The 25,216-nt window shown below is 38.4% G+C and overlaps 1 protein-coding gene across 1 annotated transcript; it reads left to right on the forward strand.

Moving 5' to 3' along the window:
* Positions 1-208: 208 nt before the first annotated feature.
* CHIT1 (chitinase 1) lies at positions 209-21,426 on the forward strand. The gene is made up of 11 exons (XM_051998601.1): positions 209-553; positions 3,568-3,597; positions 6,975-7,176; positions 8,552-8,608; positions 10,089-10,254; positions 11,386-11,510; positions 11,818-11,941; positions 13,875-14,060; positions 14,548-14,661; positions 17,885-18,011; positions 20,855-21,426. The coding sequence occupies exons 1-11, from the start codon at positions 529-531 to the stop codon at positions 21,121-21,123; spliced, it is 1,425 nt and encodes a 474-aa protein (XP_051854561.1). The 5' UTR covers positions 209-528; the 3' UTR covers positions 21,124-21,426.
* Positions 21,427-25,216: the final 3,790 nt, after the last annotated feature.

Genomic DNA, 25,216 nt, shown 5'->3' on the forward strand with positions numbered 1-25,216 from the left:
AGAGGAGGAAGCTGAGGACCAACGTAATGAAATATTTCCCCAAGGAGCTGATTTGGGACAAGAATTCACATTTTCTGACATCCGGCCCAATTATCTTTCCACTTGTGCGACTCATTATTTGAGCCAAGAGAACACATACACACGCACACACGCACACACACACGCACACACGAGTCACTCTTACTTGGCAGTATGTTTGGAAACTGTTCTTCTCTCACCACAACTCCCTCCACACACATACTCCGTTTGGCAATACCAACCGCAGCTGGCATTAGTTGGCAGCCCAGCCTGCATCCTTTGATTGTTCTGAAGAAGTGAAGATTGCCAAAGGCCATTGTGTCAAGGCTTTGCCCAATCACTGCCATTTAACTCCTGACCCCCTCCAACTTTTCATCTCACTGCTGGTCTTTCTGATTTCAACATACCTGGGCCAGGGAGGCACAGACACCAATAAAAGGGAACAGGACTCGAGCGAAGGACAGAATTCATCAGCCAAGAGGGTCTTGAACCTGGTCTCGAGTTGTTATCATGGGACAAGCAGCAATCTGCACAGGTGAGTCAATACCAAGGTGAGCGTTGAAGGGGATGAAGTCAAATTGAGAAAGAGTAGTAGAGGAGATTGTGATCGCTGATTAAGGGACTGTTGTTCCTGCCGGGAGGAAGAATGCATCATGGTGCAATGCAACAAGCCCTAGATTTGGATTCAGAGGACAGCCCTTTGTTCTTCTGTCCCTCATTCCCTGTGTGATCTTGAGTGAGGGACAATCCCTTAGAGATCAATCACTTCCTGTTTTTATAAAAAGGAAAACTTGGAGAGTCAATGCTCAAGGTCACACAGGTGATCAGTAGCACAACTATTTAAACCTGTCTTCCGACATCAAATCTGAGGGGTCTTTCCATCAGACCATATTACGTCATACAGCTCCTGGTTGATGATCTCCTAATCTCTGTCTCTGCCTCTCTGTCTTTATCTCTTTTCTGTCTCCATCTCTCTCTTTCTCTCTCTCTCTCTCTCCCCTCTCTCTGTGTTTCTCTTTTTCTGTCTGTCTCTGTGTATTTATCTAATCTACATATCTGTTTCTTTTGCTGCCTCTCTCCATTTATATATATATATATGAATATATATGCATATAACTCTTTCTCTCCCTGTTTTTATATATATATAATATATATGTATATATATATATATCTGTGTTTCTCTGTGTTTATATATCTGAGTTTCTCTTTTTCTGCCTCTCTCTGTGTCTATCTATATTTATATCTATATACAGATATCTATGTTTCTCTTTTTCTGCCTCTCTGTACATATATATACATATCTATATCTATCTATCTATCTATCTATATATATATATATATATTTGTGTTTCTCTTTTTCTGTCTGTCTCTGTGTATTTATCTAATCTATATATCTGTTTCTTTTGCTGCCTCTCTCCATTTATATATATATATGAATATATATGCATATAACTGTTTCTCTCCCTGTTTATATATATATATATATGTGTGTGTGTATATATATATATATATATATATATATATATATATCTGTGTTTCTCTGTGTTTATATATATGAGTTTCTCTTTTTCTGCCTCTCTCTGTGTCTATCTATATTTATATCTATATATATCTATGTTTCTCTTTTTCTGCCTCTCTGTACATATATATACATATCTATATCTATCCATCTATCTATCTATATATATATATACATATATATATTTGTGTTTCTCTTTTTCTGCCTCTCTCTGTGTCTATCTATATTTACATCTGTATCTATATATAGATATATATGTTTCTCTTTTTCTGCCTCTCTGTACATATATACATTATCTATATCTATCCAACTATATATATATATATGTATACATATATATATATTTGTGTTTCTCTTTTTCTGCCTCTCTCTGTCTATCTATATTTACATCTATATCTATATATAGATATCCATGTTTCTCCTTTTCTGCCTCTCTGTATATATATATATATATATATATATATATATATATATATATATATACACACACATATATATATATATATACATACACACACATATCTATCTATAGATAATATATCTATGTTTCTCTTTTTCTGCCTCTCTGTACATATATATACATATCTATATCTATATATCTCTCTCTATACATATATTTGTGTTTCTTTTTTTCTGCCTCTCTCTGTGTCTATCTATATTTATATCTATATATATCTATGTTTCTCTTTTTCTGCCTCTCTGTACATATATATACATATCTATATCTATCCATCTATCTATCTATATATATATATATACATATATATATTTGTGTTTCTCTTTTTCTGCCTCTCTCTGTGTCTATCTATATTTACATCTGTATCTATATATAAATATCTATGTTTCTCTTTTTCTGCCTCTCTGTACATATATATACATTATCTATATCTATCCAACTATATATATATATATGTATACATATATATATATTTGTGTTTCTCTTTTTCTGCCTCTCTCTGTCTATCTATATTTACATCTATATCTATATATAGATATCCATGTTTCTCCTTTTCTGCCTCTCTGTATATATATATATATATATATATATATATATATATATATATATATATACACACATATATATATATATATATACATACACACACATATCTATCTATAGATAATATATCTATGTTTCTCTTTTTCTGCCTCTCTGTACATATATATACATATCTATATCTATATATCTCTCTCTATACATATATTTGTGTTTCTTTTTTTCTGCCTCTCTCTCTCTCTCTCTCTCTCTATATATATATATATACACATACACACACATATCTATCTATAGCTATAGCTATATATTTATGTTTCTCTTTTTCTGCCTCTCTGTACATATATATATACATATCTATATCTATATCTCTCTCTATATATATATATATATTTGTGTTTCTTTTTTTCTGCCTCTCTCTCTCTATATATATATACATACACATACACACACATATCTATCTATAGTTATAGCTATATATTTGTGTTTCTCTTTTTCTGCCTCTCTGTACATATATATACATATCTATATCTATATCTATATATTTGTGTTTCTCTTTTTCTGCCTCTCTATACATATATATACATATCTATATCTATATATATATTTGTGTTTCTCTTTTTCTGCCTCTCTCTGTGTCTATCTATATTTACATCTATATCTATATATAGATATCCATGTTTCTCTTTTTCTGCCTCTCTGTACACACACACACATATCTATCTATCTATAGCTATAGCTATATATCTGTGTTTCTCTTTTTCTGCCTCTGTGTCTATCTATATTTATATTTATATCTATATCTAGATATCTGTGTTTCTCTTTTTCTGCCTCTCTCTCTCTGTCTGTTGTCTCTGTGTCCATCTGTCTATCTCTCTCTCCATCTTTGTGTCTCTTTCTCTTTTTCTGTTTCTCTATCTCTGTCTCTTTGTCTATCTGTGTCTCTTTCTCTCTGTCTCTCTGGCTCTAGCTCTGTCTCCCCCCCCTCCCCATCTTCCCTTCTCTTACTTACTTTCTCTCTCTCATATTGTTTTAGGTTTGATTCTTCTGCTGTTGCTTCAATACAGTAAGTAGTCAATTTCCCTGGACCAAACATTTGATTTCTGTCATCCTTTTCCCTGAGACCTCTAAGCATCACACCAACAATACAAACAAAAAAATCAAAGGCAGTTCCTTAAACTCATTTTACAGAAACTTCTCTTCAAAAAGTTCAGTTCACTCTGTCTGTCTGTGACCTTATTCAATTTCCCAACTTCCCTAAGAGGGGAAATAAAGATGCTCCTTTATGCAAAGGGAGAACAAGCAAAGAAAAACTGAGTAATCCTAAGTCCAACAGCACATCTGTTCCACGTGTCACTATTCCTTCATGCAGAAGAGAGAAGGAAATGGACTAAATAACCAGCTCAGTGGCAGGGTTGAAGGCAGCACAAGCGGTTCAACTCTCAGAGTCCTAAGTTCTGGTTAAGGCTCTTTTTACAATCCCTGCAATGGCTGTGACATTTTATTTCTCCTGCTCCAATTCCCTCTCTCCCTACCCTTGTTGTGAACTCATCTTTCAGGCATGGCTGATTCTCTATGATCCCATTTGGAGTTTTGTTGACAAAGATACTGTAATAGTTTGAAGTTTTCTTCTCCAGCTCATTTTTACTGATGGGGAAATTGAAGAAATAAGGGTTAAATGATTTGCCCAGAGTTACGCAGCTAGTGTCTGGGATAAATCTTCCTGATTTCAAGCCCAGTGCTCTATTCATTGCACCACCTAGCAGCCCTGTCCCTCCTCTTAGAGAGCTGCAAATTATCCACCTTGACCCAAAGATTGTTCACATCTTGGGACAAGGACAGGAGGATAGTGAACATCTGATGACTAATGGAGGGGTGAGATGACTCCTTGCTAAATCCTAGTCAGAGATTTCAATTTTACCCAATCCATTTAAAAAAGACTGCTCTACAAGTGCCAGGCATGTTGCTAAGCAAAGATACAAAGACAAAAAGGAAAATGTTCCTTGCCTGCCAGGAGACTACATTCTAATGTTCTGCCCTGATTCCACATTACTTTTTATACTGTGTATACTTTGCTTTCCAACCACACTGGCCCAATAGCTATTCCCTGAACTGGATAGCTTGACCAATAGCACTGGTTTATGAGAAAACTGGGACTGGGACTCAGGGCTCCCAACTGCTAGTCTTATTACCTTTCTGCTTTTGTGACAAAATGTATGTTTTAGACTATAAGCTCCTGAAGACAGAAGCTATTTCTGTGTTTACCACATGGTACCTAGCACTTAGTAAGCACCCAACAAATGCTTTGGGATTCATGTATTGATCACCATCAGACAGCACATGAGTGAAGGATTTATGGTCAATTTGCTACTTCTGTCATAGGGCAGCTAGATAATGCAGTGGATAGAGTGCTTGGCCTGGAATCAGGAGATTTAAGTTTAAATCTGGCTTGAAACACTAGCTCTATGAACCTGGTCAAATCACTTAGCCCTGTTTGCCTCAGTTTCCTTATCTGTAAAATGAGCTGGAGAAGGAAATGGCAAACCACTCTCATATCTTTGCCAAGAAAATATCATATAGAGTCATGAAGAGTTCAACACAAGTGAAATGACTGACTCATAGTAAGCTATCTCTGTCACTGATTGATTATGTGACTTAAATCAAAACACTTATCTGAAATTATTTCCTCATCTGTAAAATGGGGGTACTAAATCTACATCACAGGTTTGCGGTGAAGAAACAATTTTGTAAAATATAAACCCATATAGAAACATGAACTATTACCTCTCCTAATGCAGGATTCCAAGAATAAGCCCTCTAAATGAGACAGCTAGGTAATTAACAGTAGATAGAATTCTGAGTCACCAATCAGGAAGAAGACTTAACCTTAAATTTAACCTCAGACTCTTACTGAGTGACTCTGGAAAAGTCACTTAATCTTGCTTCCTAAACTGTAAAATGGGATTCATAACAACACCAACTTCACAGGATTATGTGAGATAATATTTGTAAAGCAGTTATCATAGTGCCTGGTATACAGTAGGTATAAAATAAATGCTTGTTTCCTTCTTTCCTAAACAAAAAGAAATAAATTATCTTATTAAATATCTATATAAATATTCATAAACCAGTACTCTATAAAATACTAATTTGAAAAAAATAAAGAAATCTAGAAAAATGAATAAATCCTGAATCCTGGGACCTCCTCCAAATTCTCATTTCCTTTTGGTGCTCTATAGCAATAGCAACAGCTAAAATTTCTAAATTGCTTTATAATTTACAAAGTATTTTCTTTACAATAACTCTGTACAGTGGTAACCTCATTTTATGAAGGAACAACTCCAAAGAGTTAGAAGTGACAAGATCGAACAGCCAGTAAATGTCAGGAGTTGAGATTCGCCCCTACATTCTCCCCTCAGTTGGGTACTTAGCCTTGTTGATGATTAACTCCTTTTAGAGAAAGAAATCCCCAGTCTGTGCTTACTCTGTGCTTCTAGGAGCCAAACTGTCTCATGGGTCAGTAGCAGTTTTGCTGGTAGATGACTTCAAGTTGTCATAGCTCTTAGAATCTAATTTCCTGTTCATTTTTTTGAAACTCTTTTCTTCCTCTTGTCTGCACTCTAGACTTCTAGCACTTAAAACTGAATATTTACTCTAACATTCTGGCTAAGATTCTTATCTGGGACCGCATTCTGCTGGTCTCCTTTTCCTTACCCCCTCAGGATTTCTGTCAGAAAAGAAAAAATGGAGAAAAGAACCAATTTTTAACTAACCATCTCCCAGAGAATCTTGGGAATGTTTCTGACCCTACTGTTATTCAAAGGCAGGATGATCATAGGTTTTAAGTTGGAACGAATCTTAGAAATCATCTAGACTGATCCCTTTACATAAGAAGAAATTGAAGGCCACTTATACGTGACTCCCCCTAAATCACATATATAGTGAAAGACAGAATTAATATTTGAGTCCCAGTCTTCCAGCTATATACACATCCATTGGATCACACTAAAACTGTATCTTTTTTAAAAACCCATTTCTTTATGAATCATGTTGGAAGAAAAAAAATCAGAACAAAAGGGAAAAACCACAAGAGAAAAAAAAAAAACAGAAGACAAATTTTTTTTTTAAAAAGTGAACATAGCATGTGTTGATTTACATTCAGTTGCCATAGTTCTCTCTCTCTCTCTCTCTCTCTCTCTCTCTCTCTCTCTCTCTCTCTCTCTCTCTCTCTCTCTCTGGATGCAGATGTCATTTTCCATCCAAAGTTAAAACTGTGTCTTAAAGAGGCACTCCCCCAACCCAGTTTTGGGATCCAAAGACCAAGGATATAATCAATCTCCCCTCCTGCATCCCTCTCTTTTTCCATCTTCCTCCAGAGTAGGGGTTCCCAGTTAAGCTTTCCCTCACCCTCACTTCTATTGGGTCTTCTATCTATTATCCCAGGTTCTGCTGACAAATTGGTCTGCTACTTCACCAACTGGTCCCAGTACAGGTCAGGCCAGGCAGCCTTCCTCCCCCAGAATGTGGACCCCTTCCTTTGCACTCACCTCATTTACGCCTTTGCTGACATGAAGGATCACCGGCTCACCACGCTTGAGGCAAATGATGTGCGGTTTTACAAGGATTTAAACAATCTGAAAAGCAGGTGAGCCACATATGACAAGGGTTTGGTGGGGGGAGAGAGCCAATGGCTCAAAGAGCAAGGAAAACAAGATATATGTCCTTTGGTTTGCTACTCCAAGAAACATGCATGCTCACTTAAATGGCTACCTCAATCTCTCATACATTAGCTAATCTTCCCTGGAGTTCCAATCTGAGTTCTTATTTCAAAATTCCCTATTTCCAGGCTAATTCCCTAGAGCTTCTCCCTGCCTCTGTTCTCACTACAGAGTTCCTAAAAAAAGGTCCAGCTTCAGGCCATAGCCCTTGCAGATCATATAATCACGTGAGCATTTTAATTTAGAACTAGACTAGGAAACCTTAATAATAATAAAAAGAAAATAAAAAAATTATATTATAAAACATGATATATAAGCATTAATAATAATAAACATAATATAATAAAATATATTTCATTATAATATGTCATATATTAAATATATGATACAATAATTACTGATAATATAACGCTAGAAAGTTTGTGATGTTATGGTACATACATTTTTTAAATTTATATATATATTTATATCGAAACATACATACGCATGCAAACACCCACATATATATAAAATCTCATTGATTCTTACAAGTCATATGACAAATACTATAGCTGTGATTGTCCTCATTTTACAGATAAAGAAACTGAGGTTCAGAAAGTGTCAGAAAGAGTTTCTCTTCCACACTTTAAAAAAAAAAAACAACAGTCCAAAACATTTTGTTGATGCTTTTTTTGTCTTTATATCAAGGTAATTTCAACAGCCTCCTCTCCCCTCTCTCCCCCACCTTATAACAAAGAAAAACAATTAACAACAAAATCCAGTTTAAAGCCGGTAAGGAGTAATAACAATGAATGTAATATTATTTCCTATCAATCCTTTACCATTTACTATGAGAGATTTCATTTCATTATCTATTCTTCAGAACCTTCACTGTTTTTTCAGTTACTCAAAAGTTCAACTTCCTTCTAGTGATCATTTAATTACATTGTTGTCATTGTAAATATTGTTCTCTTGATTCTACTAATTTTGCTCAGCATCAATTCATTGAAGTTGTTTGGTTATCTTCCCACTTGTGACAGCCCACTGTGTGTTTTTCTAGGTTTTATTCTGAGTTAAAGAGAGAAACAAAATACAGAAATATCAAGAATAAGATGACAGATACATAATAGAATTCTATTTACCCTAGGTTATATAGGATCTGAACATGTGGAGTAGAACTTCAGTGAAAGTCTCCCAAATCTACATTCTCTCTAGGTTTGATATCCCCTTTGTATCAAACAAAGTTGTAAAAGGGTCTTTAGGTCAATAAATTTGAGAAATAGCACCATAATCCCTCTTAATGCCTCTTTTATCTTTTCCTAGGAATCCTAACCTGAAAATCCTGCTAGCCATTGGAGGCTGGAATTTTGGCACTAAGAAGTGAGTCAGGGATCTCTGGGATCCACTGGTGGGATAATTTGGGTAGGGGGTCTTGATCTAGCAGTTCACATAGAGTGAGAAAGTCCTACTGAGCTGTGGTAGCAGGGAGACTGAAGGCAAAAACCTTCTTCTACACTCAGGCACCCTACTTAGTACTAATGGAAGGTTAAGAGAAAGGAAAGGTGTTGTGGATAGTACAGAAGGTGTAGAGAAAGGGACAGAGATGATGATTACCTACTTGCAAAGAAACAAAGCACCTAGTCCTAACTATAGCACCAGGATGAAGAGAGGTTCTGTTCTTACAGTGGGCTTCAGTAAAATGGAAGCAAAGCAAGAATAGTCCTTCCTAATCTCTTTAAAAGCTGCTTTCACTTGCTATTTCATTTGATACTAACAGCAGCCCTATGAGGCAGGCAAGAGACCTAGCATTATTATAATTTCCTAGATGAGGAAACTGAGGATCACCAAGATAAAATGGCTCACTCAGAGCCACATAGATAGATCGTAATTGATACAGCTAGGACCAAAATGAAGGAGAATTCTGACTCCAAATGCAGCATGTTGTATTGAGTTTCTCTCCCTTTATATAAAATGGAGTTGATTGAATTGCAAGGTAATTGGGGAGCCCAAAGGGAGAGAAAAATTTAGGGATTGCAGTAATTCTAGAAATGTATCAGGGAAGCAAAACACAGGACAACCTTGAGGTCTCCAGATCTTTACCTTACCCTTCTGCTCTGGAGTTTGACAACCTGTGGGTGAGGTGGGAGGGGGCTGCAATCCTCATCTATAAAGGATTCCTCCCAGGTTTGAGTCTGTGATTCAATGATCCCTGTTGATCTTAGACCTGGAATTCTTTTTCTTTTTAAATTCTCCATGCCAGGAGGTGGCAGTCAACTCCCTCTAAAGAAAGGACAACTTTTCTGAGCTGGCTGAATAAATGGCTAGGACTGAAGGGAATATTGAGAAGACAGGACTTTGGGATGTAATAGAAGCAAGATGGGGAGCTGGACTATGTGTGTGTGTGAGACAGAGAGAGACAAAGAGAGACAGAGAGTTTGACAACTTCTGTCTCTTTCTTCCCTGAGAGAGTTCCAGTCAAAGAGAGGGTGGGTTTATCTTTATATCTTTTTACCTGCCCTAAAATTTGAGGAGTCCCTCTCCCTGGCTCCAGGAGAAAGAAGGACTGATTTATTTTCTGTCTGATTCTGAACACATCTGTCTCCATCTTTTCTCCCAACTTCAGTTTCCTCTTTAGCAAAGTGGAACCTAAAATCCTACAATCCTAACAGAAGAGTGTAGATTTGGGGCCAGAAGAGAGCCCAGAGGCATCTACTCCAACCTTCCCATTTAGAGGAAAGGGTGTGGGTGTGTGGGGGGGGGTGTGGGTGTGTGGGGGGGTGATAACATGCCTAGAGTCATCCAGTTGTAGCAATGCAGAGCATCTGCACTCATTGCCTTTCTCTCTTTGGGGTCCTCACAGGTTCACAGACATGGTGGCCAGGCCCGAAACCCTCCAGATTTTTGTCCAGTCAGTCATCAGCTTCCTGCGTCAATATAATTTTGATGGCTTTGACCTTGACTGGGAGTACCCAGGCAGCCGGGATAGTCCTGCTATAGACAAGGAGCGATTCACGTCTCTAGTAGAGGTACGGTGGGATGGGGGCATGGGGGAGCAGGTGAGGGAGCAGGGACCTTCCAGTTCCCAGGGGAAATGGGTAATCCGGCACGGGTGCCATGAAGTATCCCCAAGGGGATCAGGGGCTGCCATAGAACCTGGGGTCTCACCCAGGTGCCAAATCCAGGCTCCAGGCTGCCACTTTATACCATGTTACCCATGACTCTTGACTGTCACAAAGGCAGGCAAAGGGGTACAGTCAATAGTCAAGGTTCTGGGTTCAAGTTCTACTTTTGGCACATACATGTCAGTCAGGTAATCAGTCAATAGATATTTATTAGGCACCTACTATATGCCTAGAATTGGGGTAAGTGCAGAAGATATAAAGAAAGGGAAAAGACAGCCCCTGCTGTTGAGAAACTCACCTTTGAATGGATAAGGAAATATGCAAACACTATATACAAACAAGGGAAATACAGGATAAATGGGAAATAGCCACAGAAGGAAGGCGCTAGAATTAAAGAAAATTAGAAGAAGTTGCTTATAAAAGCAAAAGGAAATCGCTGAAGGCAGGAAATGGAGATAAGGAGGCAGAACAAATGAGCAGTGAGAATTCTCACTCAGGAGATGGAGCATTTTGTTATGGGAGCAGCAAGGAGGCTGGGGTTCACCTTGCTGGATCCCAGACTGCATGGGGGTCAGTGTGTGTGTGTGTGTGTGTGTGTGTGTGTGTGTGTGTGTGTGTGTATGTAATGAGGTATAAGACTGGAAATGTAGGAAGAAGACTAGCCATAGAAGGCTTTGGATGCCAAACAGAACATTTTATCTTTGATCCTGGAGGTGATAGGCAGGTCACTTAATTTCTCAGTGTCAGAAAAAGCCCTTTAAGGCTACAAATTGTATATCTGGTGTTTTACATTGGTAGAAAGAGGTTTCTTTGAGTGAGTTCCCTGCATTAATGAAATCACAAGTTGGGGGGGGAATTAAGGTACAGATCTCCCCTTTTGGGAGAGGGAGAAAAATGGTTAACAGGCTCCCAGATATGGCGCCCATTCTTGCTCCTCCCCAGACTTTCATATCCTCCCAAAAGGGAGGGAAAGGGAACATTATTATGCCATGTGGATTTTGATATGATTTAACCCCAAATTATCTATCTCCCCAGAACCTGTACAAGGCCTTCCTCCAGGAAAGCCAGAACTCAGGAAAGAACCGGCTCCTTCTGAGCGCAGCAGTTCCTGCAGGTCGCTATCATGTGGATCGAGGCTATGAGGTCCAGAAAATTTCCCAGTGAGTCTCAGACCCATGATGGAAGGGACCCTAGCATGTATTTGTTCCTGAGGGAATGGGCAACAAGAAACAGGAGAAGCAAAGGGCAACCATGCTCACCAGCATTTGTGAACCCTAAAGTCATTTTGTCCATCCCCTCCCCCCAAAAAGATCACCCCTTCCTCAGGTCATCAAACACCGACCTGCATCTTCCACCACAGGTTCCCCGATATAGCAGCCACCCACGATGCTACTTACACCTTTTCTGTCTTCGTTGTCTTTGCTGGAAACTCACCCTTTCACTCCCCTCCTTCCGTGACACCTGCAGATCTCTAGATTTCATCAACCTCATGACCTATGACTTTCATGGCACTTGGGAAAGAACCACTGGTCACAACAGCCCCTTGTACAGGAGGCAGGCGGAAAAGGGAGGAGCGGCCGAAGCCAACATTGTAAGTGATATCCTGGAGCCGGGATAAAGCCTCAGTGTCCCCTGGGATTGTTCGAAGAGAGACCAAAGTCAGCCCCACAGTTATTGGGGAGAGTGGTTAGGGTCAGGGCTCCTGGGAGTAAGGTCTTCGGGCCTCTTGTATGGTATCACTCAAGGGCACAGAGGGAGACTTCATGATATCTTGTCCCTCAGGGAAAGTGGAAACAGTGTAATCATAGCACAGATTCCTAAATTCCCATGTTCGTTCCAGGTTCTTAATTTTAGAAGCCAATGTTTCTCTGTCTTTAAAAACACATATGAATTTTTTCTACTTTTTTTTTAACTTGTTTTGATTTTATTCTCTCTTCTGGGTTAATAGTTCTTGATACACACACACACACACACACACACACACACACACACAGTCCCAGCCCCCTAGTATATAATATTTTTACATATAATATATTTACTTTATGACATATACGTTATATGTTATATAATACATATTATATTATATCATATTATATATTCTGATTTATTACCCCTTCATATATACATATGCAATATAATGTCACACCTATGGTATAGTTATATGCATTATATTATTTTTATATATAATAATTTATTATATGATATATATTATATATTGTAGAATGTATGATATTATATTTTTATATATATTCTTGTTTAGTCATCCTTCACACATACATATAAAGTCCCATCCATAGTATATTGTTATATATATTTTGGTTTTACATATATTTATTATATGACATATATTTTATGTTTTATAATATATATATTTATTCTGACTTAGTAGCCCTTCATATATACAATATGAAGTCCCATCTATGGTATATTGTTATATATATTACATTTTTTACATATTATATGGCATATTGTTTATTATATAAGATATATATATATATATACACACACATATATTCTGACTTAGTGGCCCTTCACAAATACATACACATTTTTATAAAAGTCCCATTCTTAGCATATTGTTAATTCCCCTAAGACTTTCCTTCAACACTTCTATCTTCTCTGAAGCCTCTGGGGAGATGCTCTAAGGGAGACCTAGGTAGTTTCTACTCACCTAAAACTTCTAGTTGGATAGAGGAAACAATGTCCCTTATGGAAGGAAAAGAAAGATTCTCTTGACATCAGACACAAATATCAATGAATAAGGTGAGAACCCTATCTAATGCTCTGTTGTTAAGGAGACACAGTACAATAGAGTCTCTGATTCCGTTAGTTTAGAAAATCTTCTTAAAGGAGGTGAGTTTTGAACTAAATTTACATGGAGGAAAGGTCTCTGGCTAAAGAGAACAAGATCCTCTTATGCAAAGGATTTACACATTTAAGAGGTCAGCAGTAAATGAGGGAAAGAGGAAGGGAGAAAATCCCAGATGAGTGGCCATAGGATCTAAATCATCAAATCCATCTTTCTCATTTAACAGATAAAAATGGAGGTCCTATGAGTTGAAGTGACCCCCTTAAGGTCATGTGTAGATTGTAAATAAAAGAATGAGCATCATAGTTTGAGAACCAGAAGTCAGTGAATCCAACCCTCTCATTTGCTGGAAGAGAAATTTTAGGGAGTTTGACAACCAGTATAGGGTCATACAATTAGTAAGTGTTTCAGGCGGAATTTGAACACAGTTTTTCCTGATGCAAAGATTACCTTTTGCCTATTATACCATCATGCTTTTCAAAATCTTTCTTCAGATTCCCAAATCCAGAAATCTTTGCCAATATGTGAAGACCAAAAAAGAGCTCAAGCAGATTAGGGCATTTAAAAGAGACTGGGATGGGGCCTTGGTAAAGGGATTTCTAAGCACTTTCTAATGAATTGCCTCATCAGTTTCATGGGAGCCCAACAAAGCTTGGTTTGGGGGAATCTTTGTCTCTCCTCTTCCCAGGTTCTAACTAACTATTCTGCCTTCCAGGATTTTGCTGTGAACTATTGGCTGGAGAAGGGGGTCCCCCCGAACAAAGTGATCTTGGGCATGCCCACCTATGGACGGAGTTTTACCCTTTCCTCTCCTTCAGACACAGGCGTAGGGGCCCCCGCTTCTGGGGCTGGGACTCCTGGCCTCTTCACTAAAGAGGGAGGAATACTGGCTTTCTATGAGGTAATCAGCCCTCTAAGATTAAAAGATAAGGTTGGGGTTTAGAGTCAGTAAAAAAAAAGGAGGGGGGAATGGAGTCTTGAGAAATGGAGATTCTTCTTTACCCCAAGACCCCTTGGATGAGGATGCTACCATATTGAACAATAAGCAGATGGTGCCCATTCTTGTCTTCCTACCATGGTGCTTCATTCTGAGGTTTAAGTCTGCTTCCAGCTCAAACTAGAAATGATTTTAGTTCCATTCAGAGTTCTGGAACCTTTATTGTCCCAGTTTCATTCCATTTATAAATAACGCCCCATGATGCTCAAGGACTCTTCTCAACTTTTAAGGATGATCCATACTGGGATCTTCCCATTTTAGACACTCCACCACCACTAATATCTGGCACCTAAAAAAAGTGAGGGGGTAGGGGAAAAGGAGATGAGGCAAAGAATTCTAACCCCACTTTTGCCTACTTACCCCCATCTATGCTTATCATCTGTTCCTCCAGGTGTGCACGATGAAGGGTGCTACTTTCCACATGATAGAAGAACAAAAGGTACCTTATGCTGTCCAAGGCAACCAATGGGTGGGCTTTGATAATGTGGAGAGCTTCAAAACCAAGGTGAGCATCCTATAGGATCTTCTACATTTATAAATGTCAATCATCAAATGACTTGTAAATAATAATGATATACTACTAATAATAATCATTTGCTTATTCTTATATTTGCTGGTTTGGAAAAACTATAATTCCATACATAATTACAAGCCAAGAATCTCAGTGTATTCTAAACAATAATCATTGTAAAACCAGATTAGTTTTGAATTGTAAACTTTCTTTTTCTCAACTGCATTTTCTGAAGGAAGTAGCTGTTGGGAACTGGGTTTAGTCAAGGGTTTTAAGTTTTCTACATATATCCTTTGGATCAACCATCAACCATTATTGGGTAGTCTTATCCTACAATAATATTTATGCAGAGGATGTCCCCTGTAAAATATATTTGTATCAGAAATGAGGTAGGGGGAGACTTCTATAAGATGAGAGGGTTGGCATAAATCTGTGGTGGGTGAAAGATGAAATGACTGAGGAAAACAAAGGTTCTCTCTTCTGAGAATATTAACTTATTAAGCAATGCGTGTCAATTGATCAACAAATTAAGACCAGACTTCCTCAGCTAAGATCTGGATCCCAAACGCAGGGACAAACTTTAATACATTCAGAACAATCAAATAAGAGGTAGTGCAGTGGATAGAGCACCAGCCCTGAAGTCAGGAGGACCTGAGTTCAAATTTGGTCTCAAATACTTAACACTTCCTAACTGTGTGACCTTGGGCAAGTCACTTAACCCCAATTGCCTCAGGGAAAAAACAAAACAAAATAATCAAATAAAGTTAATTAATTAAAAGGAAACAATACCACATTAAATAATCTGATTTCTAAATAGAGCAAAGATTAGGGACTTTCCAAGTTAGGGAGGGGAGAACAAATAGATGAAATTGCCTGACTCCAGAAAAAGGTTTCACTTCTTCCAAGTGTTATAAATAATCAAAGGAACATGGAAACAATAACTAATTAACTAGTATAGACCCAGTTTTCAGATATTTGAATTGCTTGAGGTCTATAATTGTGAGAAAATTCCTTGCCTAAGTTTTTGGATTTTACAGGGTTCTAGGTCAGCATAACCTAGTCCTTACTTGGAGGTCTCTAGGTAGGAGAGAAAGGTGTAGTTTCTCAGCCATGCAAAGCTAGGTTCAAACAATACAATAAGACTTTCTCTCAATTTCTACAAATGAATAAAATTTTCTCCCAAAAAGTGTTTTAACTAGAGACATAATTGAATCAAAAGAGAACTGAGTCACAAGATACAAGTTACTGAAATCCCACTATTAACCACTTGCTATCCTAATCCCCTCAATTCCCTCATATCTATTAGAGGCACCCTTGTCTTGGATTTGAAGGGCTAATTTTAGAGGCTGGAAGAGGTCATTGATCTCTCTTAGTCATTCCTCAACATTTATCAGCAAATGTTCTCTAAATGGATGATTATATGGTAGTCATTACCACCGACCAATTAAAAAGTGAAAGTACAGCTAAATGAATAACTTACATATTCAAGTGACATTTATTAAAGGTTTTAACAGAGGTGGCTTTAGTGCCAAGTTAACAAAGTAGAAAGCTAGAATGTGATTGCTTCTAATATTACTCCTGGGTATCTGAGAAATCTTCATATATTATTAGCTCCCCCGTTTATGGAGGGCAGGCAGCTCTGAATTTTTTTTCAGTTTGATGATTTAGCAGCTTATCGGTAAATGTTCTATTTTGACTGCCCTCACTCCTCAAGATTTGGGGAGTGCTGAATGTTCAAGGCAAAAACAACTGAGCTCATGAATAGTCTTTCTGAACGGGTGATTGGTCTTCCTGGAAACTTTTCCTTGGCACACATTCAACAATCTCAGTAGCCTTAGACACAAGTAATTTTATTTGCATGGGAGACTTGTGCTGGACAGTTTTTTCTCAATTATCCAAAGATGACCTAAGGAGTTGAGTGGGAGGAAGTGGGGCAGAGCCTGTTCAGTAAGACTTTCCACAAAAGTTAGGAAAGAGGGGAAAGTGGCTTTGCATTTTTTTAAAAAAATTATTAACCCAATATGATACACTGCATATAATCTATGTGGTTTTTTTCTCCCCAGGTTTCACTGACAATTTTAGAATACATTAATTAATAAGTATAACCAATTCCCCCATAGGGACTTCTTCCATCCCTTAGACTAACTTCCACAATAAGAAATTAATAATCAGTAGCATATCAGGTGGGCTATAGCAGTCACACAAGATACTAGTTAAGAATAGCTATAAACACTCTTCCAGTCTTTACATTCTATGAATCTAGAGACCTATAGAATGATCAGAACTTGGTAGAGATTAGAAACTAAAGCACTGCAGAGTTATCAAATCATAACACAGAATCTAGGAATGTCAGACTTGGAAAAAATCTCAGAGATCATCTAGTTCTTAACCAGAGGTTCATGAATTTTTTAAAAATTTTCAATAGTATTTTGTTTTCCAAAAACATGTAAAAATAGTTTTCAACATTCATTTTTGAAGACTTTGTGTTTCACATTTTTCTCCCTTCTTTATCTCTCCCCTCCACAAGACAGCAAACAATCTGAAATAGATTAACCATGGACAATCTTTACATAATTCCATATTAGTCACGTTTGTGATTAAAGAAAAATCAGAATAAAAAGGAAAAAACCTTAAGAAAGAAAAATAAAACAAACTCTCCAGAAAGATGAAAATAGTATGCTTTGATACATAGTCAGTCTCCATAGTTCTCTCTCTCTGGATGCAGATGGCATTTTCTATCCAGAGCATAAATTTGTTTTATCAAATATTTTGATATTTGAATTCCAATATAATTGATTTCCTTTATATTTCTACATATCTTATTTGCATTCTGAGAAGGGTTCTGTAGGATTCAACAGACTATAAAGGTCTCCATTAACACAAAAAAGTTTAGACTTCTTGGTCTAATCCAGTCCTCTTATTTTAGAGATTAAAAAAACTGAAGTGATGAGAGGTAAAGTTTATCAGACCACCTAGCTAAGAGATATAGTTTTTCTCACAAAATGACTAGCTCTGAAATAAAAAGAAATAAAATACTCAGCTAAGAGATGTAGTTTCTCTCACAAGGTGGCTTGCTCTGAAATAAAGGCTGCTTTCCAGATGGTACAAGGGTAGCTTTAAAATGCTCCTTGTACCCAAGTCTTTCAGCATCTAATCCCCTGGGCTAAAGGTCTTTGTCATACTTGCCCATAATCTTTTCCTCTCTTCTCCATACTAGGTTGGATATCTGAAGCAGAAGGGGCTAGGTGGAGCCATGGTTTGGGCCTTAGATATGGACGACTTCAAGGGTACCTTCTGCAACAAGGGCCCTTACCCACTCATCCAGACACTGAAGAGGGAGTTGGGTGAGTAAAGTTGGGTGAGAACTTTTATAAAAATTCTACTTGCCCTGGGAAACACAAAGAAGCAAAAGACAGTTCCAAGCAAACAAATATATACAAGACAAACAGGAATAGCAATTGTCCTATTTCATCTCTATCTTTCAAGGGAACCTGTGCAGTCAACCTAGGGGTTTCACCCAAGAAGGTCTTAAAAGTTATTATGGAAACTTAATTACAAGATATCTGTTGCTACCCGGCAGACAGAGCACTGGGCTCTAGCCAGAAAGTGTGGAGTTCAAATCTAGCCTCAGATACGAACCAGCTGTGTAAACCTGGGCAAGTTGCTTAATCTCAGTGTCCAAAACTGTAAAATGGGGATAATAACAGCATTTACCTGGCAGGAGGATCAAATGAGATCATATTTATAAAGTACCTGGCACAGAATAGGTATTTTTCTTTTTCCCTAAAGCCTCAGTTGGTTACAAAATATTAAGATTTAATATTGTACCAGTGTTTTTGATAGGGTATTCTTCACCTTTCTCCCTAGGATCAGATACTAATTCAGTCACCACGCATTTATTTCATTTTTTCAACAACTCTCGAATGCACCCTTATTTTTTTGACCTTTAGTGCAGGCTTTCATTACTTCACACCTGGATCATTGCAATAGCCAGCTGGTGGGTCTCCCTGTCTTGAGTTTCTTCCTACTCCAATCCATTCCCAAACCAGTGGTCCATTCAGCCACCAAAGTGATTTTCCTAAAGTGCAGAATTGACCATAACACACACATTTCTACTCAGTAAATTCCGGTGGCTCCCTAGATCCAAATCAAACACAAAACACTCCATTTAGCCTTCAAAATCCTTCATAACTTAGCTCCTTCCTGCCTTTTTCTACCTTATTCTGTATCATGCACTCTTCAGTCTGATGATACTGGCCTCCTGGCTGTTCCACAAACTAGACAATCCATCTCTTTATTTTGGTCATTTTCTTAGCTGTCCCACATACTTGTAGTGTTCTCCCTCCTCCTCTCAGCCTCCTGGCTTCTTTGGATTCCTTCACGTCTCAACTAAATCTATAGATAACATTTCTCAGTCCCTCTTAAATCTGGTGCCCTTCTTCTCTTAATTCCTTCCTGTTTATCTTGTATATAGAGCATTTGTATACATTTTTCTGCTTGGAACTCTTTTTTGACTTTTTTTGTTTCCCTGGTGCTTGGCACATTGTTATTGCTGTTGTTCATTTCACCATATTTGAGGTTTGCTTGGCAAATTTGCTGGAGGGGTCTGCCATTTCCTTCTACCCCTCCTTTGACAGAGGAGGAAACTGAGGCAACAGGGTTAAGGGACTTGCTCAGAGTCACACAGCTAGTGTCTACTTTCTGTCAGATTTGAACTCTGAAAGATGAGTCTTCCTAAGTCCAGGTCTGGTGTTTTGCCACCTCAATACTCTCTCTCTCTCTCTCTCTCTCTCTCTCTCTCTCTCTCTCTCTCTCTCTCTCTCTCTGTGTGTGTGTGTGTGTGTGTGTGTGTGTGTGTATGTGTGTGTGTGTGTGTGTGTGTGTCTCTTTAATGATAATGATTTTTTTTTATTGACAGAATATATGCCTGGGTAATTTTTCAACACAGTCCCTTGCAATCACTTCTGTTCCAACTTTTCCCTTCCTTCCCTCTACCCCCTTCCCTAGACGGCAGGCAGTCTCATACATGTTAAACATGTTAAAGTATATCTTAAATACAATATATGTGTACATATTTGTACAGTTCTCTTGTTGCACAAGAAAAATTGGATTCAAAAGGTAAAAATAACCTGGGAATAAAAACAAAAATGCAAGTAGTCCACATTCATTTCCCAGTGTTCTTTCTCTGGGTATAACTGGTTCTGTTCATCACTCAATACTCTCTTTAGGGGCAGGCAAAATGGGATTATGGAATTAATAAATATAGTTTGAATTTAGTTTGTACATTCAGTGGGATCTTGAAGCCTATTGAAATTCTAAACTTGAATTGAACTTGAATTTGAATTGAAATTGAAACTCTAAGGTTTCAATTGCATTATAAAATAGTAAGAATTAATATTATAACAGTGTCTTTGTTCTAATGTTTTTAACTTCTTTATTTTGTAGAATCAGAGATAATCTCAAAACAAATAGGATTATTTGTACATCATCTCAAACTGGGCTGCGTTTCTTTTAGAGAATAAACCAATAATTTTATAGAGGAAATATGCCTTAGTTAACAAAAGTGTCCCTTACTTTATTATGGACTAAGTCAAGAAAGATAACCTTTTTGTCCCCCCACCTTAGACCTAACAAAAAGAGCAAACCCTTTAGCTTTTCAGGAAGACTCATCATCTCCAGGGGTAGGTCTAGTATTAACATTATTTTTATTTTTAAGTAGTTTAAAACCCCTAAATCTAAACATGTTTTGTTTCATCTTGCTTTGTGGAATTTTGGTTTTTGTTTCATGATTGTTTTATAAAATGTAAGTAGATTTTAGTTGTGTCAGAGAGAATTCCAATTATGAAGTGAAACTTTACTGTCTGTCTCTCTAAACAAGAATTCCTGCATATTAATAAAATGTTTTTGACAGGCTTTTAGCTAAAAAACACAGGATACCCAGTTTTTCTTCCACAAGGTGAAGGAAATCAAACAAACTAGCTGTAATAAAACAATTCAAGCACCACAAATCTGGTGTAGGATCCTGCCTGATCTGGTTAACTGTTTGTTCTAAGAGACAGAGACATCTTGTCTTTCTCTGGCTATCCAGTATGGCTGTTCTTATCTCTAGCTGTGATAATTCTCTGTGGGTCATACCCACACTCAGGATTTGGAGAAATTGAGGATGATTGTTCTATTGTCCCCACAGGAATCTCCTCTGCAGGTGAAAGCCCTTCTGCAAGTGAAAGCCCCTCTGCAAATGAGAGCCCTTCTGCAAGGGAGAGCCCCTCTCCAACCCAGCCTTCCAAACCCATTCCAGGAGGAAACACCTTCTGCGAAAACCAAGAGAATGGGCTCCACCCCAACCCCCAGGACCCTGCCACCTTCTACAACTGTGTGGGGAAGCGGACGTTCACACTGTCCTGCCCTGCTGGCCTGGTATTTAATGATTCCTGTAAGTGCTGCGACTGGCCTTAAGTTCAGAAGCTCATTCTGCCAGGCCAGAACTCATTCTTCTGGTTCTGCTGCCCACCTTGGAGAATCAATCTTGGTGCTCATTCCCATCAAGCACCCTATTCCCCTTCTAAGACTTTTTTCCATCTCAACTTAGAGCCCTGCCACGTGCAAGGATTCAGTGTTTATGGCTGTATTATACACTTTCCATTTTGTTTTTTCCTTATTAATCCCAGATCTGTACTTTGGGTTCCTAAACCTCCTTTATCTCTAGATACAATAAATTGTAGCTTTTTCTTCTCTCATAGGAGAAATGTGACGTTAAAATTGTCCTTCTGTGTTTTTTAAATCTCTCACTGAAGATCTCAGAACTTCAAGTGGATTTCAATTTAACCTCAAGAGTAATAGTAAGTGTCAGTAGGGACCACAACTGTCATCAGTGTGGAATAAATGGGACTTTTCTCCAGGTACCACCAATTAGGACCACAGGTATAGGGGCAAGGCTACAAAACTACCCACGGATGGGTGATGGTGTATCGGCGGTGAAGGGGGAGCATTTGGGTACTCAAGGTGCCTGGCACATCTTCCACTGAGCCTGTCCTGTGACTTGTCTTATTTCCGCCAGATCTTGGGAAAGTTGGAGCCGGCCATCTATCTCCTTTACTTGCAAGCCTCTTAAGGTTCATATAATCTCGATGCCTTGTACCCACACTGAGACCAAGAGGAAGGGGGTGAGGTGGGGTATGGAGCAGGAACAAGGGAAAAGTCCCAATTTTTAAACCCCTCCAGAGATTATGGGAGGACCCAGTCTTTAGGACCAGTAGTATTTGCAGTTGTCATGGGTCAGGACAAGAGGGAGGAACCAGAAGATTTGGGGAGATTGTTGCCTTAAATTCCCACCGACTTGGGTTTCATATTGGTCCCAGAACTTTTCCTCAGAGAGATAACAGGAGCAATAATGGGCTCTCTTTTGCCATTCCTTATGGGCACATGCATGTTAGGGTGCACAAACAGGGTGGGAGTAAGACCCCTGGGGCATATATGCATCAGTTTAAGACTAGATCAGTGGATGGACTTACCCAAAGCCTCCACATCCCAGTGGAAGAACTCTTTGTTGCTTCTTGCCTGGAACCTCACCTACCACCATCATGTTCTTAAAGTCATTTCTTAATGGAGACAGGGAGAGCTGTGATGGAGGGTGGGGGTAGGTGGGTGGGAAAGGATTCCAGAAGTATCATATCGGCTCTCTAGACCCCAGCTTCTTAAACTGTGGGTGGCAACCCCATATAGGATCTTGTAACTGAATGAAAGGGTCATGAAATTATAATAATCAGTAAATGTTTGATTTGCAAACTTTTTATACACTTACATACTAGGGTCACATAAAAATTTCATGGGAGAAAAGGGGTCTTGAATGGAAAAAGCTTAAGAAGCCCTGATCTGGATCACCCCAGCAGCAGCTGCTTCTCCTCCCACTCATTTCTCAACCCCTTGCAATTTGACTTCTGACTTCATCATTTAACTGAAACTGTGTTCTCCCAAGTTACCAATGATCTTTTTGGATTGCCAAATACAAAAGCCTTTTCTCAATCCTTATCCTATTTGATCTCTCTGCCACTTTTGACACTATTTACCACCTTGTCCTCCTAGAAACTTTCCACCTTAAAGGCAGCTAGTTTAAGCCTGTTTGTCTTGGTACTTGCTAACTGAGCAAATCACTTAAACTCTAGCTACCTCAGTTTCCTCTTCTGTAAAACAGAAATAATAGGAGGCCTCCTTATATAGGATTGTTATGAGAATCAAATGACCTATCCAGCCTCCTGTACTCCAGCCCCAATTACCAACAAGCTGTTAAATATTAATGTATTCATTTTATTTCACATGTGTTTATTAAATGTTTGCTCCAAATAAGGCACTGTACTCTGTGTTAGAGCTAGAAAATGAGCCAGTGCGCAACCTTAAGTGTCCATCTGTCAGCATTTCAAATTCAACATGTCCAAAATAGAATTACTAATATTTTCCTGACCAAAAGAGAACAACTCACCTTTCTTCCAAACTTCCATACTTCTGCTGAGGACACTACTCTCCTTCTGGTCACCCAGGAATACAATCAGAATGTCATCCTTGATTCTTCTATTTCCCTCTCTTGTTACAGTAATACCTCCATGTTCGTCTTTGCTTGATCACCATTCAAAACAGAACCTTTACTGTGTATGTTCTTCTAGGCTGCTGTTGCTCTTTCTTCCTCTTCCTTCTTCTCTTTCTCCTATTCCATTTTCTTCTTTCATCATCTTTCTTTTCTTCCTTTCTTCCTCTTCTTCCTCTTCCTCTTCTTCTTCTTCTTCTTCTTTTTCTTCTTCTTTCTTTTTCTTCTTTCTCTTTTTTCCTTCTATTCCCAGCTTTCTCTCTCCCCATCTCTCCATTTCTCCCTCTTCTTCACTCTCTCTATGTCACTTTTTTGTGTCTCTATGACTCTGTTTCTGTTTCCCTATCTGTTTCTATCTCTCTCATTTCTCTTTGTCTTCCCTAGATTTATACATCAAGCCCTCTCCTCTGAGCTTCAATCCCACATCAGCAATTACCTTTCAGATATTTCAAACTGGATGTTCCAGAGACATTGTAAACCTTTTATGTCCCAAACTTAACTTGTCTCCCTGAACTCTCCCCTCTTCCAAAATTCATCATATTTGTCAAAGGCACCATCACCCTTCCAGCTTCCCAGGATGACAAACCCTGTGTTCACCTTGATTCCTCGTTCTTACTCATTCCACATATAGCAATTCTCACATTTTATCCTTTCCACCTCCACAACATCTCTCACATCTAACCTTGTCTCTCTGCTCATACAATCACTACCTTAATTCATGACTACTATATTCTGGTCTAGACTACTGCAATATCCTCCTAATTGGTCTTCATGCCCCCAGTCTCTCCCCATTCTAGCCCATCCTCCCCAATGCCCTCAAAGTAATTTCTTTTATGCGTCAATCTTAATTTATGACTCTCCTATTTTAACCAGTGCCTCCTATTGCCTCCAGGATCAAATATGAACCCCTCTCTAGCTTTTTTTAGCCTTGTCCCAATTTCTTACCATTGCTAGACATAACTCTTCTTCCCACTCTCTGTGAGCCAGTTAAACAAACCTTCTTTATCCTTAAATACATAATTCCCCATCTTCCTTCTCTATGCTTTTGTCTACCTTTCTTCTTCCTTATCCCCTCCACTACAGAGTCCTCTTCCTTTGAGTCTGTCAATCTTACTTGATTCCCCCCAATTCCTAGTGTCATCTTCCCAAACTGCCATGTGTTGAACAACTTTGTCTTGTATCTGGATCCATTCACTTTCTAATTATGCTTTTGTGTTTTTGCATGCAATGATCTCCCCCATTAGAATGTAATAGGGCAAAGGTGGGGGGGGGAGGGAAGGCTCCTTCAACCTTTTTATTTGTATCCCCAGGCCTAGCACATAGCAAGCACTTCCACGATGCTTGTTGGTTGATATAATCCATTGCCAAGTCTGGTCATTATATTTTAAAGTCTTCATCACTTCTTGCCCTGTAACAAAAATCTCCCATGAAGTCTTCTTACCTCAAGCCTCTTCCCTCTCCAATCCTTTCTTCACATGGAGGATAAAATAATTTCTTAAATTATTTTTCTCACCAAATCGAATCCCTATTCAATAAACTCCAATGGGATCCATATTATTTTGGGAACCAAATATAAAACTCCTCTGATTAGCATTTAAAGCTCTTCCTCTTAAAGTCCCTTCTTACCTATTCAGTTATATTTATTATTTTCCTCCACAAACTTGATGGCCCAGCTGCACTGACCTACCTGCCAGTGCCTATAACTCCTGCCTCTGTCTCAACAATTCCTGTTGTCAGGCCTAGAACCTGCTCCCTCCTCACCTCCATACCTAGATTTCATTCAAGACACAATAAAGATCCACTTCCCACATGAAATTTTCCCTGATCCCCCTAATTTCCTGCCTTCCTTCTTTTCTCCTTCCTCCCTCCCTCCCTTCTTCCCTCCCTTTTTCTCTCCTTCCTTCCTTTCCTCCTTTTTTTCTTCCCCCTCCTTCCCTCCCTCTCTTCTTTCTTTCCTTCCTTCCTTCTTTC

This window comes from Antechinus flavipes, chromosome 4, assembly GCF_016432865.1.
Source record: "Antechinus flavipes isolate AdamAnt ecotype Samford, QLD, Australia chromosome 4, AdamAnt_v2, whole genome shotgun sequence".
NCBI lineage: Eukaryota > Metazoa > Chordata > Mammalia > Dasyuromorphia > Dasyuridae > Antechinus > Antechinus flavipes.